At 39.1% G+C, this 12,753-nt stretch overlaps 2 protein-coding genes across 3 annotated transcripts in view; both read right to left on the bottom strand.

Annotated features, from left to right (window-relative positions):
* Positions 1–1,671: 1,671 nt before the first annotated feature.
* On the bottom strand, positions 1,672–9,478 carry asb14b (ankyrin repeat and SOCS box containing 14b). Of its 2 annotated transcripts, none has more exons than XM_085782269.1 (10): positions 9,392–9,478; positions 8,703–8,830; positions 8,575–8,627; positions 7,659–7,790; positions 7,403–7,561; positions 6,085–6,330; positions 5,493–5,661; positions 4,209–4,737; positions 2,647–2,800; positions 1,672–2,015 (listed from the first exon to the last, which is right to left on the bottom strand). In XM_085782269.1, the coding sequence occupies exons 2-10, from the start codon at positions 8,828–8,830 to the stop codon at positions 1,837–1,839; spliced, it is 1,749 nt and encodes a 582-aa protein (XP_085638395.1). In that variant the 5' UTR covers positions 9,392–9,478; the 3' UTR covers positions 1,672–1,836. The 2 variants fall into 2 exon arrangements, with proteins under 2 accessions (XP_085638395.1, XP_085638393.1); XM_085782267.1 differs by having other exon boundaries at positions 8,703–8,850; positions 9,392–9,453.
* Positions 9,479–11,410: 1,932 nt separating this feature from the next.
* Positions 11,411–12,753, bottom strand: part of dnah12 (dynein, axonemal, heavy chain 12) — a 38,510-nt gene continuing 37,167 nt past the window's right edge. Inside the window, exon 73 of the mRNA XM_085782266.1 lies at positions 11,411–11,753. Within this exon, the coding sequence (XP_085638392.1) occupies positions 11,560–11,753 (194 nt within the window). The 3' untranslated portion in view covers positions 11,411–11,559. The remainder of the gene's footprint in view (positions 11,754–12,753) is intronic.

The following is a 12,753-nucleotide window of genomic DNA, read 5'->3' as shown; positions in this document are numbered from 1 at the left end:
TCTGCTTTAACTTTTCTTTTTAAAGAGGAACTATGCAGGGTTTGTAGCTTAATGCTACATTTTTAAACAGCGTTAAAGAGGAACTATGCAGGATTTGTAGCTTAACTATGCTACATTTTTACCTTAAAGGAGCATTATCGCAAATACTGCAGTAGCTAATAGCAATAAAACAAACTGAAATATGCAATAAACAGGTCGAGGGGAGCCATAACTATATGTATACAAAATATAGCCAACAGTCTGTGGAGCAAATGCAGGATGCTACGTCCATATTTTTTACAGTCTATGCAGATGCGCTGCACCACCGGCCCCATCTAGTGGCCGAACAAAGAATTGTAATTTGCGATCATGCTTTTGAGTAATTGTGATGGTTTAATAAATGGCTTGACTTGTTGCAGGGAGGAGGAGGGTCTCTTCATTCCACGTGCCTGCCGGTCACTTTGCGTCTCTTGGCTGACAACCAACCTGGCAAGATCGGGGCCGCTTCCCCGGTGTCCCATTTCTCTTCTCTGCGGCACCATGACACAAACATAACCCCCATAACCGGTATTCTCTTGTTTATTACAGATTAAACTACACACATGTGTCGTAACATCGTATATGATAACGTTATCTACTGCTCTATTGATTGATTTCTGGCCAGCTTCGTTCTGCAAAACAGACGAAAAGCAACCAGACTTCCATAGTTCCTCTTAAAGAAAATGTTTACCTTTCAGCTAGCCTATCAGTAAGAAAAAGTCTGTGTGTTTGGGGCGATCACAGTCTTTCTGTAGCAGCCTGAAAAGCCTACAGCTCCCAGTATCTTTGTTCAATCAAATCTATTTTGGGGTTGGGGGTTTCCTGATTGGTGGTCCTTCAACAAATCAGAAACCCCCAGACCAGAATAGATTTGATTGGTCAAAGATATCGGGAGCTGTAGGCTTGTTTTCAAAACAAATCCTGCCTACCCCATCTTTAATTTGCACAATATTATAATTAAGCAAGCAAAAATACAAAAAAACAGGATGTGCAGGTAAGAAGAAACCCGGAAATTTGGTTTATAAAGGAAATCTCACCTCAGCAATGTGAAAACAAAAAATAAAAGACCACAAACAGAACAAGCAGACATAGAAACATAAAATTAAGAAGCAAGAATAACTCACAAATCACATATAGAACACAGCTAAACATATGAGTGAATAAACAAGTGAATGTGTGTGTGAGTGTGTCACTGACTGAACTGATGTGTGAGTGTCACTGAACTGATGGAGAGGTGAGTGGTGAAGGTAGTGAGTGAGTGACAGTGAACACAACACAAATGTAGGCTGCTGCAGTGTTTAAATCCTGCTGCAAATAACATGATTATACATAATTATATTACATTTGAATTACATTTTATTTTACACCACATTGAGATTAGATGGCAAGTGACCTACAGTCACATGGAAATCCCACAGTTGCAATACTCTATTCAACCACCAGGGGCAGACAAAGAGGCAGAGTTTCTTCTTTTCCTCCATGTCACAACAAAGAATAATGATTTGTGCAGTTTTAAATGTTATTTTTGGTGTATTTAGGCTATATGATATTGCATTTATATGTACTGAATACTTACAATACAAGTGTAAAATGACAACAGCTATTTAAATACTTAAAAAATGTGTCTTTAGGACCCATTTATAACAGTATTTTTCTTAACATACTGTAGGTGTCAGTGTGGCTGTTTTATTTTTATACAAATGATATTGCATGACTTAATGTGTGCATAAAACACACACACAAAAACAAAAACAATGCAAATGAGCGACTTAGTGTCTTTGTCCCTCTGACTGAGACAACTGTGTTTTGAATGTGTTTTCACTCTGACACCATGCTGCTGCCCCTGCTGTAAACATCAAACTCCTTGAAGCGTAGGTAATCTTTAAGCCTGGGAGGAAGAGGAAGGAAGTTGATGAAGACCGGGGATCTCAAGCGCAGGCGGGTGAGATGCTGCCTAATCTGCAACCGACAGAGGTGCTTCAAGCTCCTCACATTTCCTGGGTGTGAACAAAATCAGTATAAAGGTCGATGAATACCCTAATCATTAAAACATCAGTAGCCTACTAGAGGTCGTGATATGGAGCCATTTCCCTGACATTAAAAGTTGGCATTGAAAACAGAATTTGGCATTGTAATAAAAGTTGTATTGACACTGAAACAAGTATAAAAATGTTGGAACACATGCAGGCATAAAAAATACAATATTTTATTTGGATTAAAAAAATATATATTATCATGTAGTTTTCAATGTCAGTCTTCAGATTTCTTCTTCATGTCCATCTTTTTCAGTGTGTTTTTTTACACTGCATTTTTTCTGTTTCACTGTTTTTTTTTCAATGCCAAGTTACTGTCAGGGTTTTGCCGTGGAGGGGAGGGTCTGAGGGGAGGGGCTAGGGACGCATAAAGAAGAAATCTGAAGACTGACATTGAAAACTACATGATATATTGATATATAAAAAAATCCAAATAAAATATTGTATTTTTTATGCCTGTGTTCCAACATTTTTCAATGCCGTTACTTGTTTCAGTGTCAATATAACTTTTATTAGCCTACAATGCCAAATTCTGTTTTCAATGCCAACTTTTAATGTCAGGGAAATGGCTCCATATCGTGAGAGTTCTTCTTACCTTGAATTTGACAGATCTCTGGCCACTGTTTCTGCACCTCCAAGGTCTCCTTAAGTTTTGTGCAGAAGGGGACGTGGTCGGTGTAGTCGAGCATGATTCGCACCACCTGAGCGGATAAGTGCTTAAGCCAGGACACGGTTATCACCTCACAGAACTGAAGGACACAAAAAGAGAGACATGGCTGTTAATTATACAACAACTATTACATATTTAAATTAGGGCCGGGACTTTAACGCATTAATTATGATTAATTAATTACACAAAAATTAACACGTTAAAACAATTAACGCACTTTAATTGCACTTATTTTTAAAAAAAAAATAAAAATTTTTTTTCAATTTTTTCAATTTTTTTTTTTTCATCACATGCGCCCGCACGCGAGAGAGGCGGCAGTTTTATTAATGTTTACATCAGGCTGAGTTCAACAAATCAGTTTATGCTACTGTGATTTAAGTAGCCTAGTTAAATACTACAGTAGTCATCATAGTGTATTGGAAGGAAAGACCATTTGATCTGTATGTATCAAATATCATTAATGAATTAATCGATAATTTGCATCCCTAGTCTGTTGGTCTTGGTTAAGTACCACCTTGAATGCTTAAGCTTATGTATTCAGTCATTCAATGGTATACTACAATCCATGTGAAAAAAAAATGCTTCTCACTGTTCTCAGGTCAAATATTTATATGCGATTAAAATGCGATTAATTGCGATTAAAGGGATAGTTCACCCTAGAATGATATTTCGCTCATTATCTACTCACCCTCATGTTGACTAAGGGCTGGAAGAATTTTCAGAGTCCACCGTCCCTTCTCTGAGTTACAGGGGGTCTTGGTGTAGCAGTGCATGTCCATATAACGGTTGCAAAGGGACACCGGAGCTCTTCGTAAAAAAACACACACAAAAAAACATCCAAATACCTCCATGATGCTCGTATGTAATGTCCGTCTTGTGCTGAAGCCCCAAATTGCGTAATTGTCCCGAAAAAAATTAAATAAGTCTATATTTTAAGCTTGTTTGTAGCGGAAGCTTCTCAAAGCTCCTCTTCCTGGTCCGTCCAAATCTCGCGTGATTTGCGCCGGCGTCAGTGCGGTTACTGCGAATCACGCGAGATTTGGACGGACCAGGAAGAGGAGCTTTGAGAAGCTTCCGCTACAAACAAGCTTAAAATATAGACTTATTTAATTTTTTTCGGGACAATTACGCAATTTGGGGCTTCAGCACAAGACGGACATTACATACGAGCAGCATGGAGGTATTTGGATGTTTTTTTGTGTGTGTTTTTTTACGAAGAGCTCTGGTGTCCCTTTGCAACCGTTATATGGACATGCACTGCTATGCCGAGACCCCCTGTAACTCAGAGAAGGGACGGTGGACTCTGAAACTTCTTCCAGCCCTTAGTCAACATGAGGGTGAGTAGATAATGAGCGAAATATCATTCTAGGGTGAACTATCCCTTTAATTAATTACAAAGCCTCTAATTAATTCGATTAATTTTTTTAATCGAGTCCCGACCCTAATTTAAATATCACTTTTTTCTCTCAGACAAAGCTTCGTCTCACCACCATGTCTTTGATGACTGAGTTCGACCATGTGCCGTGGGAACTGTCGCCATAAGGGCAGTCGAAGCAGCGCTTAACATCATATCCATGGTTCAGGATCATTCTCAGCATGACCTCATCCTTCAAGGCGTACTGCAGCGCCGATGGGAAATGAGTGGTGTTGACTCGGGAGTAGTAGTTCACATTTGCCCCAAACTTCAGCAGTAGGTTGATCAGTTCGTAGTTGCCCTGCCTGAGAGCCAGCTGCAGACAGCTGATTGGGTCCTGGTTCACCATCGCTCCAGCTTCTAGCAGCAGGCGGGCGCACTGAAGATCATTGTTGGACACGGCAAAGAAGAGGGCAGACCTGCGATCGTCGTCATAGCCGCGCCGCACCCTCGGGTGAAGCATGAAGTTTGGATCGTGGCCGGCTTTGAGTAGTATCTCCAAGCACTGGGGGTGTCCCCCGGCAGCTGCAGAGTGGAGAGGGCTCATCCCACTTTCCTTAACGGCATCCAGTCCAGTCACTGGGATGAGGTGCTCCAGTGCCCTGTCAAAGGGGAGTTCTTATTCAATCAATCAGGCTTTATTTGTATAGCTCAAAGTGCTTTACTTACTTGTTTCAAACTAATTTTCACTTGAAATAAGTAGAAAAATCTGCCAGTGAAAGCAGGTTTTTTGTGCTTGTAATAAGAAAGAAAAACTTGCTCCACTATCAGATTTTTCTACTTATTTCAAGTGAAAATATGTTTGAAATAAGTAAAAACTGTTAAAAACAAGCAATACAGGGGACACATATTGGGAGACATAGGGAACACATGTTAGGGAGACATACATAGATTCGCAAACACATAGATACACATTCACACAATAATTTTAGAACATTGGATTTTATCGGGGAAACGCTATCTAATACTCACTCATTTGCAGTGGGGAAAACACTAAATAAAATGAAGTAAAATAAATAAAATTGAGAAGACGAGAAAGACACTAGGTAAAATGAAATAAGATAGATAGAATGAGAAGATAAGAGAGATAGTACTAGATCAAATGAGGTAAAATAGATAAAAAGAGAAGACCAGCAAGACACTAGGTGGGATAAAATAGAGAAAAGAATGGATGAATTAAAATAGAATAAAAAAGATAATAATAGTAAACAAATAAATAAGAAAATAAGATAAATTAAATGAAATGCATGTTTCAGAATAATAGAAATAGTACGATCGACGATATTTAACAACATGACACTGGTTCAAACTCTATTTGAAAAGTGGGAATGTTGAATGTCACAGAGATAGTCCTCACAGCCGGTGTCCATGGTAGGCCACGCGGTGAATTGGCAGGTGCCCGCTGTAAAGAGGTCTGTTTGGATCTGCTCCATGGTCCAGCAGTAAGGAGATCAAGTCCGGGTTTCCTGAGGCTGCTGCATCAAACAAGACAGTGCCTGAATCTGATTCACACCACACGTTGGCTCCTGCAAAATGAATTGAGATAATATGAGTGTATATCAATCAATCAATTTATTATTATTTAAAGTGCAAAATCACCATGGTACATGGTCTCAATACACTTTCCAATAAAAACAAGTACAATAATAACAACAGATAAATGAAAAACCATTCGAAGAAACACCAGAGGAAAAGGATAAAACAGTTAAAAGTTTGTTTACAATAATGACAGTCAATAAAACAATAGTAAAACCAGAGAAAAATGCTAAAATAAGTTAGTTTAATCAAAGTATTGGGTAAAAAGGTAAGTTTTAAGACGGTATAGGTGAATACCTTTATCCATAGAGCTTTTACCAACTGTGGAAAGCCCAAAAGCAAATAGTTTAAGGTGAATTATAATAGAACAAAACTTTTGAAATCATTGGCACAGATGAAACCACCACAGGTACCTTTCTGTAATAGCACCTCAACCACATTCAAATGTCCGTTCTGTGCAGCCAGAGCCAGTGGGGTTTTCTTTTTGATGTCACAGGCGTTTGGGTTGGCACCAGACTCCAGGAGCAGATAGACGAAGTTCTCCAGCCCTAGAAAGGAGCTCTCGTGCAGAGCCGTCCTGTTCAGTGGTCCCGTCTGGTCCACACTGGCATTGTAGCGAAGCAGCAGCGTGGCCAGGTCGTACTGGTCGTTCAGAATAACTAAGAAATATGGAGAAGTAGAGAAAAACAATGAAGTTCAATTCAGAATAGGTAAATACAGTGGGAGCGTGCCTATGTTCCCACAGCCCTATGTTCCCTCATTTCTAAGGTTTTTTTTTCTTTCCAAAATTAGGCCCTATGTTCCCACATTTCCTTTATGATCAATTTGCATCAGATTTTATCCCCATTTCTCCCAATTTTGTAGTCAATTACACCCAACCTATTATCCAGTAGCAGTTGACTACAGATGTAATGTAGCTTTTAGCTAAATCTGGGAACACAGGGCTGACCCCTTCCAACACCGCTACTCCAACATAGGGTTGAGTGATGAACCCTTATACCGAAATTAAACCCACCTCCATGAGTTAGTGCAATTTAAACAACAAACTTCTACAGTAGTACAAATAGCGTTAGTAGTAGTAAACGAAGCATTAGAAAGTTTGTACAGTAAGTAGTACCAGGAATTCCGGACATTATTAGTGGGGTAATTTAAGATAGCTGCTTGGTAACATTAGCGCCATTCGGTTAATAGCGGTAACTCGACCACTGTTCGAGCAAGGGAAAACAAGCTTCTGGGGGGGGTTGGTTCAAGGTCATGGTGCAAAGGACCCTAGGTTGAAATTACTCTCAGGTTGAATCATCCCTTTAAAATAAAAATGACTTGACTTTGAGTTTCATTTTGAGAAAATTCTTAGAAATAAGAAAAATCTTAGAAATGAGGCTACATAAACCTGAGGGAACATAGGGCTGAGGGAACATAGGGCTGTGGGAACATAGGGCTGAGGGAACATAGGGCTGAGGGAACATAGGGCTGTGGGAACATAGGGCCTGATTTTCAAAATTTTCAGTGAAAAAAAATTTCTTAGAAATGAGGGAACATAGGGCTGTGGGATCATTGGGCTGAGGGAACATAGGGCTGTGGGATCATTGGGCTGAGGGAACATAGGGCTGTGGGATCATTGGGCTGTGGGAACATAGGGCTGTGGGAACATAGGGCTGACCCCAACACAGCATGTTTAAGGTTCTGCAAATGATGTGCATGTGGCATTCAGATGGATTTGAAATCAGATACCTGCCACTAACGGAGAATCCTGCTCATCGTTCTGGAGGTCCGGGTCACAGCCGTTCTGTAGCAGGAATGTGGCGTTCTCTCTGAGTCCACGGACCACAGCGAGGAACAGGGGCGTCTCACCCTTCAGAGTGCGACAGTGGGTTGCACCCGGAGGTGACGCTATAGAAGCCAAACACCAACATCAATATTTAAAAATGAAGAGTCCTTGTTGTGATGACCGATTACGGCCACATGACATGTGCAATAACTTTACTACCTGAGAATATAATCTCTAGTATCCTTTTATTCTGATGCACCGCCGCCTCGTGCAGGGGGATCCATCCTCGTTCATCAACTCTAAAGAAAGGTTCAGGTTGCAATACCAGCCTGTCCAGTGCTCTCTCGTCACCTGTATGTAAGCATATCATATCATATCATATCATCTCATCTATCATATCATATCATATCATATCATATCATATCATATCATATCATATCATATCATATCATCTATCATATCATATCATATCAAAACTTCTAGCAATGTTATAGATCAGTGGTTCTCAACTGGTGGGTCGGGACCCAAAAGTGGGTCTTGGACCGTTCTGGATGGGTCGCGGACAGCTGGTCAAAAAAGTAAATAATATTTAATGCACATCTGATGTTGGACATGTCTTTTATTTTGAAAAATAACTTATATTGAAAGGCACGCGTCACGTGAACACATGTAGTTGTAATGGTCCTCCTCAGTTTCTTATTATTTGCTCTGAATGCAAAGATATCAGTTTCTTATTAACGTGGCCTGAATGCGATGAATCTTGTTTTGTTTTGTGGGTCTTTATTTTGTGCAATTTGATATTTATTCACCTTTGTGAACATGCTCTGAATGCAGAGATGCATTAGAAGTCAAATATATTGTTTTGTTGGTCTCCATTTTGTGCAGTTTGATATTTTTTATTCACTTCCGTACATGCAGTTGTCATGGTAACTCCTCAGTTTCATTCATGTGCTCTGAAATGCACTTTGCTCAATAAAGAGCAAAATGAGTTTTTAAAGGCTTAAAAAAAATTCTTGGTTTGAATTCTATAAAAGTGGGTCGCGACTTAATGACCATGGGAAATGTGGAGCCCAGAGTGAGACTAGTTGAGAACCCCTGTTATAGATCATGTAAATCTTCTCTGACAACAGCTTACCCTCCTTGATTGCTTTAAAAATCTCATCAGGATCTTCACTGGGCTTCAGGTCACTATGAAAAAACACTTAACATAAGATTCATGATTTATATAAAGATACATTTATTACTGAGCGGTCAGAGACTTACCTTGGATTCAGTCCTTTGAGTTTTCTATATTCAATGAGACTTTGTTCGATTATATATTGCGTCGCTTCATCCTCATCCAAGTCGTCATCGTCGGATTGATAAAAGTCATCCTCTGTCTCCGTGTTCATCTGAAAGTCACAAGGAGTTGCTCCGAGGGACACACACACAGCCAGGAAGTAAACAAGATTATGAAAAACTCACACACCAGTTAAAGTTAAAGCCCTGCACATTGCTGACAGGGAAAAGTGAAAAGTAAAACCTCAGCAGTGCAGCTATGCCGGTAAGCAGCAGTCAGTCTTATTGTTTCTGTTGTTGAATTAGATGCCACAATGTGTTTAGATTTATCACATATAAAAATTCAAATGAGATATCTTATTTTGTCCTGTATCTGATCTGCACAGAATTATGTCCTATTTGTCTTTCAGCATTTCTGTAGTCAAGCTTATAAACAACAACTGCTGTATCATTTCACAGCTCTGTTTAAACTGCAGAGGAAAAAGCGTAAAAGAAAAGGCACAGCATTGCAATGCAAGCCCTATGAAACACCCTGGGAATTCAACATCACATGTACACTCAACAGCTACAAATGAGGTCCAACAGGTTAATCACTACTACAGCAGCTGCTTCACACACTAATCAGTTTTTTTCTAAATGCTAAATGCATAATTTATTCTCCGTCTGGTGGTTACCTTCAGTCAAATGGTCGTGCTCCCTCAGTAGTTTTAACAACTCTGTAGCCAGCGGGGCTTCTCTCTGTGTCCACACATACTGGAGATATTTATATCTTGTCTACTATAAATATCAGATCACGGGGTCTTCGCTTTGACCCACTGAACACTGACTGCACCATGCTTTACCTCATGTGCAAGTATACACTGCAAAAACTCAAAATCTTTCCAAGAATATTTGTCTTATTTCTTGTCAAAATGTCTCATTTCTAATCAAAACTAATCTCTTTCCACTTAAAATAAGACTCATCACCTAAAAATGAACTTGTTTTTAGATCATTTTCACTTGTTTCAAACTAATTTTCACTTGAAATAAGTAGAAAAATCTGCCAGTGAAAGCAGGTTTTTTGTGCTTGTAATAAGGAAGAAAAACTTGCTCCTTATCAGATTTTTTTTTTTAAATCAGATTTGCTTGAAAGAAGTAAAAAGTGTCTAAAAACAAGCTACTTTTTTTAATGTGATGAGTCTTATTTTAAGTATAATGAGATTTGTTTTGACTAGAAATAAGACAAATATTCTTGGTAAGATTTTGAGTTTTTGCAGTGTATCTTTTTTCTTTTCTTTATTTTTTCAGTGTATTTGTCGCGTTTCAATTGTACGCCTTTGGTTTAGATCCAGAGATGGTTCAGTTTTCCAGTTCATTGTAAAATCTGTTTTCGGTGGATGAATTATTGATCTGTTTTTAGATCATTTTCACTTGTTTCAAACTAATTTTCACTTGAAATAAGTAGAAAAATCTGCCAGTGAAAGCAAGTTTTTTTGTGCTTGTAATAAGAAAGAAAAACTTGCTCCACTATCAGATTTTTCTACTTATTTCAAGTGAAAATATGTTTGAAATAAGTAAAAACTGTCAAAAACAAGCTACTTTTTAATGTGATGTTTCTTATTTTAGGTATAATGAGATTTGTTTTGACTAGAAATGAGACATTTTGACTAGAAATAAGACAAATGTTCTTGGTAAGATTTTGAGTTTTTGCAGTGTACTCTCATAACACAGTTCAGGCCATTCTTTGAAAACAACACTCCGCTGAATCGCTTTTGCTCTGACCCCTGCTCTAATTTACTTTTCATCAATCTGATACCTCAAATTGTTTTATTACTTTAAGTACTGATCCCGAGAGTGCTCTAATTTAAATTAGCATAAGTTACTGGAAGTACAACTTCCTATATATGAAATTCAGTTTCTTATCGTACTGTAGTGTAGTGTTTTCTTTGCTACAGCACTGTGTTGTCTTCGTACACTGCAAAAACTCGAAATCTTACCAATATTTGTCTCATTTCAAGTCAAAAATGTCATTTCTAGTCAAAACTGATCTCATTCTACTTAAAATAAGACTCATCACATTAAAAAGTAGCTTGTTTTTAGACACTTTTTACTTCTTTCAAGCAGATTTTCACTTGAAATAAGTAGAAAAATCTGATAGTGGGGCAAGTTTTTCTTCCTTATTACAAGCACAAAAAACTTACTTTCACTGGCAGATTTTTCTACTTATTTCAAGTGAAAATTTGTTTGAAACAAGTGAAAATGATCTAAAAACAAGTGAATTTTTAGGTGATGAGTCTTAGTTTAAGTGGAAAGAGTTTAGTTTTGACTAGAAATGAGACATTTTGACAAGAAATAAGACAAATATTCTTGGAAAGATTTTGAGTTTTTGCAGTGTGTGATTACAGTTAGTGCAGATCATAGTGCATGTGGGCACACAGGGACAGGTACAGGTAAAGGTACAGTATGTAGGCTACAGAATATTTACACTGGCAGCATATATAAGAAAGGTCATCAAGCTTTCATAGCACCTCCAGTTCTACAACCTCGAGGTTTCTTGTTACCAGTTGCTCTGGTTCTCATTACAAGCCATGTTTTTAATTTTAGAAAGACATTTTTACGTATGGCTTGTGACTACATTACTGTTGCGGTAAATGCATGTGAATGTGTTCGAAAGCAATGTCACAGTTACCTGACTTGAAAGGACTAAGTGTAAATGGAGTGTAAATATTAAGTCCCCGCTTTTATTGTTGGAAGTGTTCATTAGGCCTCAGCGGAAAATACATTCATGGGACTCCACATGTAATTAATTAATACATTTATTCGTCTCAGCACAGAAAAAATATTTCAATAGTATATGACATGATCAGTCGTCGAGCTGGCACAGCATGGCCACACCGCGCTTGATCCAGTGTTGACAGGGTCTGCTGGTGGGCAACATCATGGTGATGACAAAGTTGGTGGAGTGGCCGGTGGTAGAGAGGGTGCCCTTCCTCTCACTGGTCTTGTACAGGGGACAAACGTACAGTATCTTAGGCTGGTCGCTGCTGTTCCTCTGACCTGTGTGGGAGAGACGGGGGCAAAGGAGAACACATCAAAAACAATGACAGGAAAAAGTGCAGAGAATAACAATTAAAGGACAATTCCAGGGGAATTCAACTCGGGGGTGTATTTTCATATCATTTTAGGTCTAAAAGAAGGAATCTGAAGATTTTCAGTTTAATCGCTCCTGTTTTGCGGTAGCTGCGTCTGTCCCCGCATCGCCACGGCAGCAATGAATGGGAGTGGATGTAAGTTCTGCTGTTTAGGCTGTTTACAGCCCTCAAAGCCGCAATTTTTTTCCACAGACAGCGTCAGATGGAGACTCAAACATGCACCGAGAAGTTTATTTACTTCAACAAGCCGACATGTTTGTAAAACTAGATCTAATTCAAAGTCTCCCGGAGTCTCGCGCAAGACCCAGTTGCCGTGCTCGGTGTGTTCAGGAGCAGTCGGAGCTACCGCTTGTGTCATAAACACAGGAATATCAACTCTTGACTTGCTTCAAGTGTACATTTTTTTCCACAGACAGCGTCAGGTGGCTACTCAAACATGCGCCGAGAAGTTTTTTTTACTTGAAGCAAGTCAAGAGTTGATATTCCTGTGTTTATGACACAAACGGTAGCTTTTCCCACTGCACCTGAACACACCGCGCACGGCAACTGGGTCTCGCGCGAGACTCCGGGAGACTTTGAATTAGATCTAGTTTTACAAACATGTCGGCTTGCTTGAAGTAAATAAACTTCTCGGATGGGATGGAAACAGCCTAAACAGCGGAACTTACATCCGCTCCCATTCATTGCTGCCGTGGCGATGCAGGGACAGACACAACTACCGCAAAACAGGAGACATTAAACTGAAAATCTTCAGATTCCTTCTTTTAGACCTAAAATGATATGAAAATACACCCCTGAGTTGAATTCGCCTGGAATTGTCCTTTAAGAGAAAATGAAACAGCAACTTTACAACATTAGGTTTCACGTAGACACAGACACACAACACAAATGGCATCCATTTCATT

The sequence above is a fragment of the Trachurus japonicus genome, chromosome 7 (genome assembly GCF_045865225.1).
Source record: "Trachurus japonicus isolate A0001 chromosome 7, Traja_1.0".
In the NCBI taxonomy this organism is placed as follows: domain Eukaryota; kingdom Metazoa; phylum Chordata; class Actinopteri; order Carangiformes; family Carangidae; genus Trachurus; species Trachurus japonicus.
Note: the sequence above shows the minus strand (reverse complement) of the source record. Positions and strands in the feature narration are given on the sequence as shown.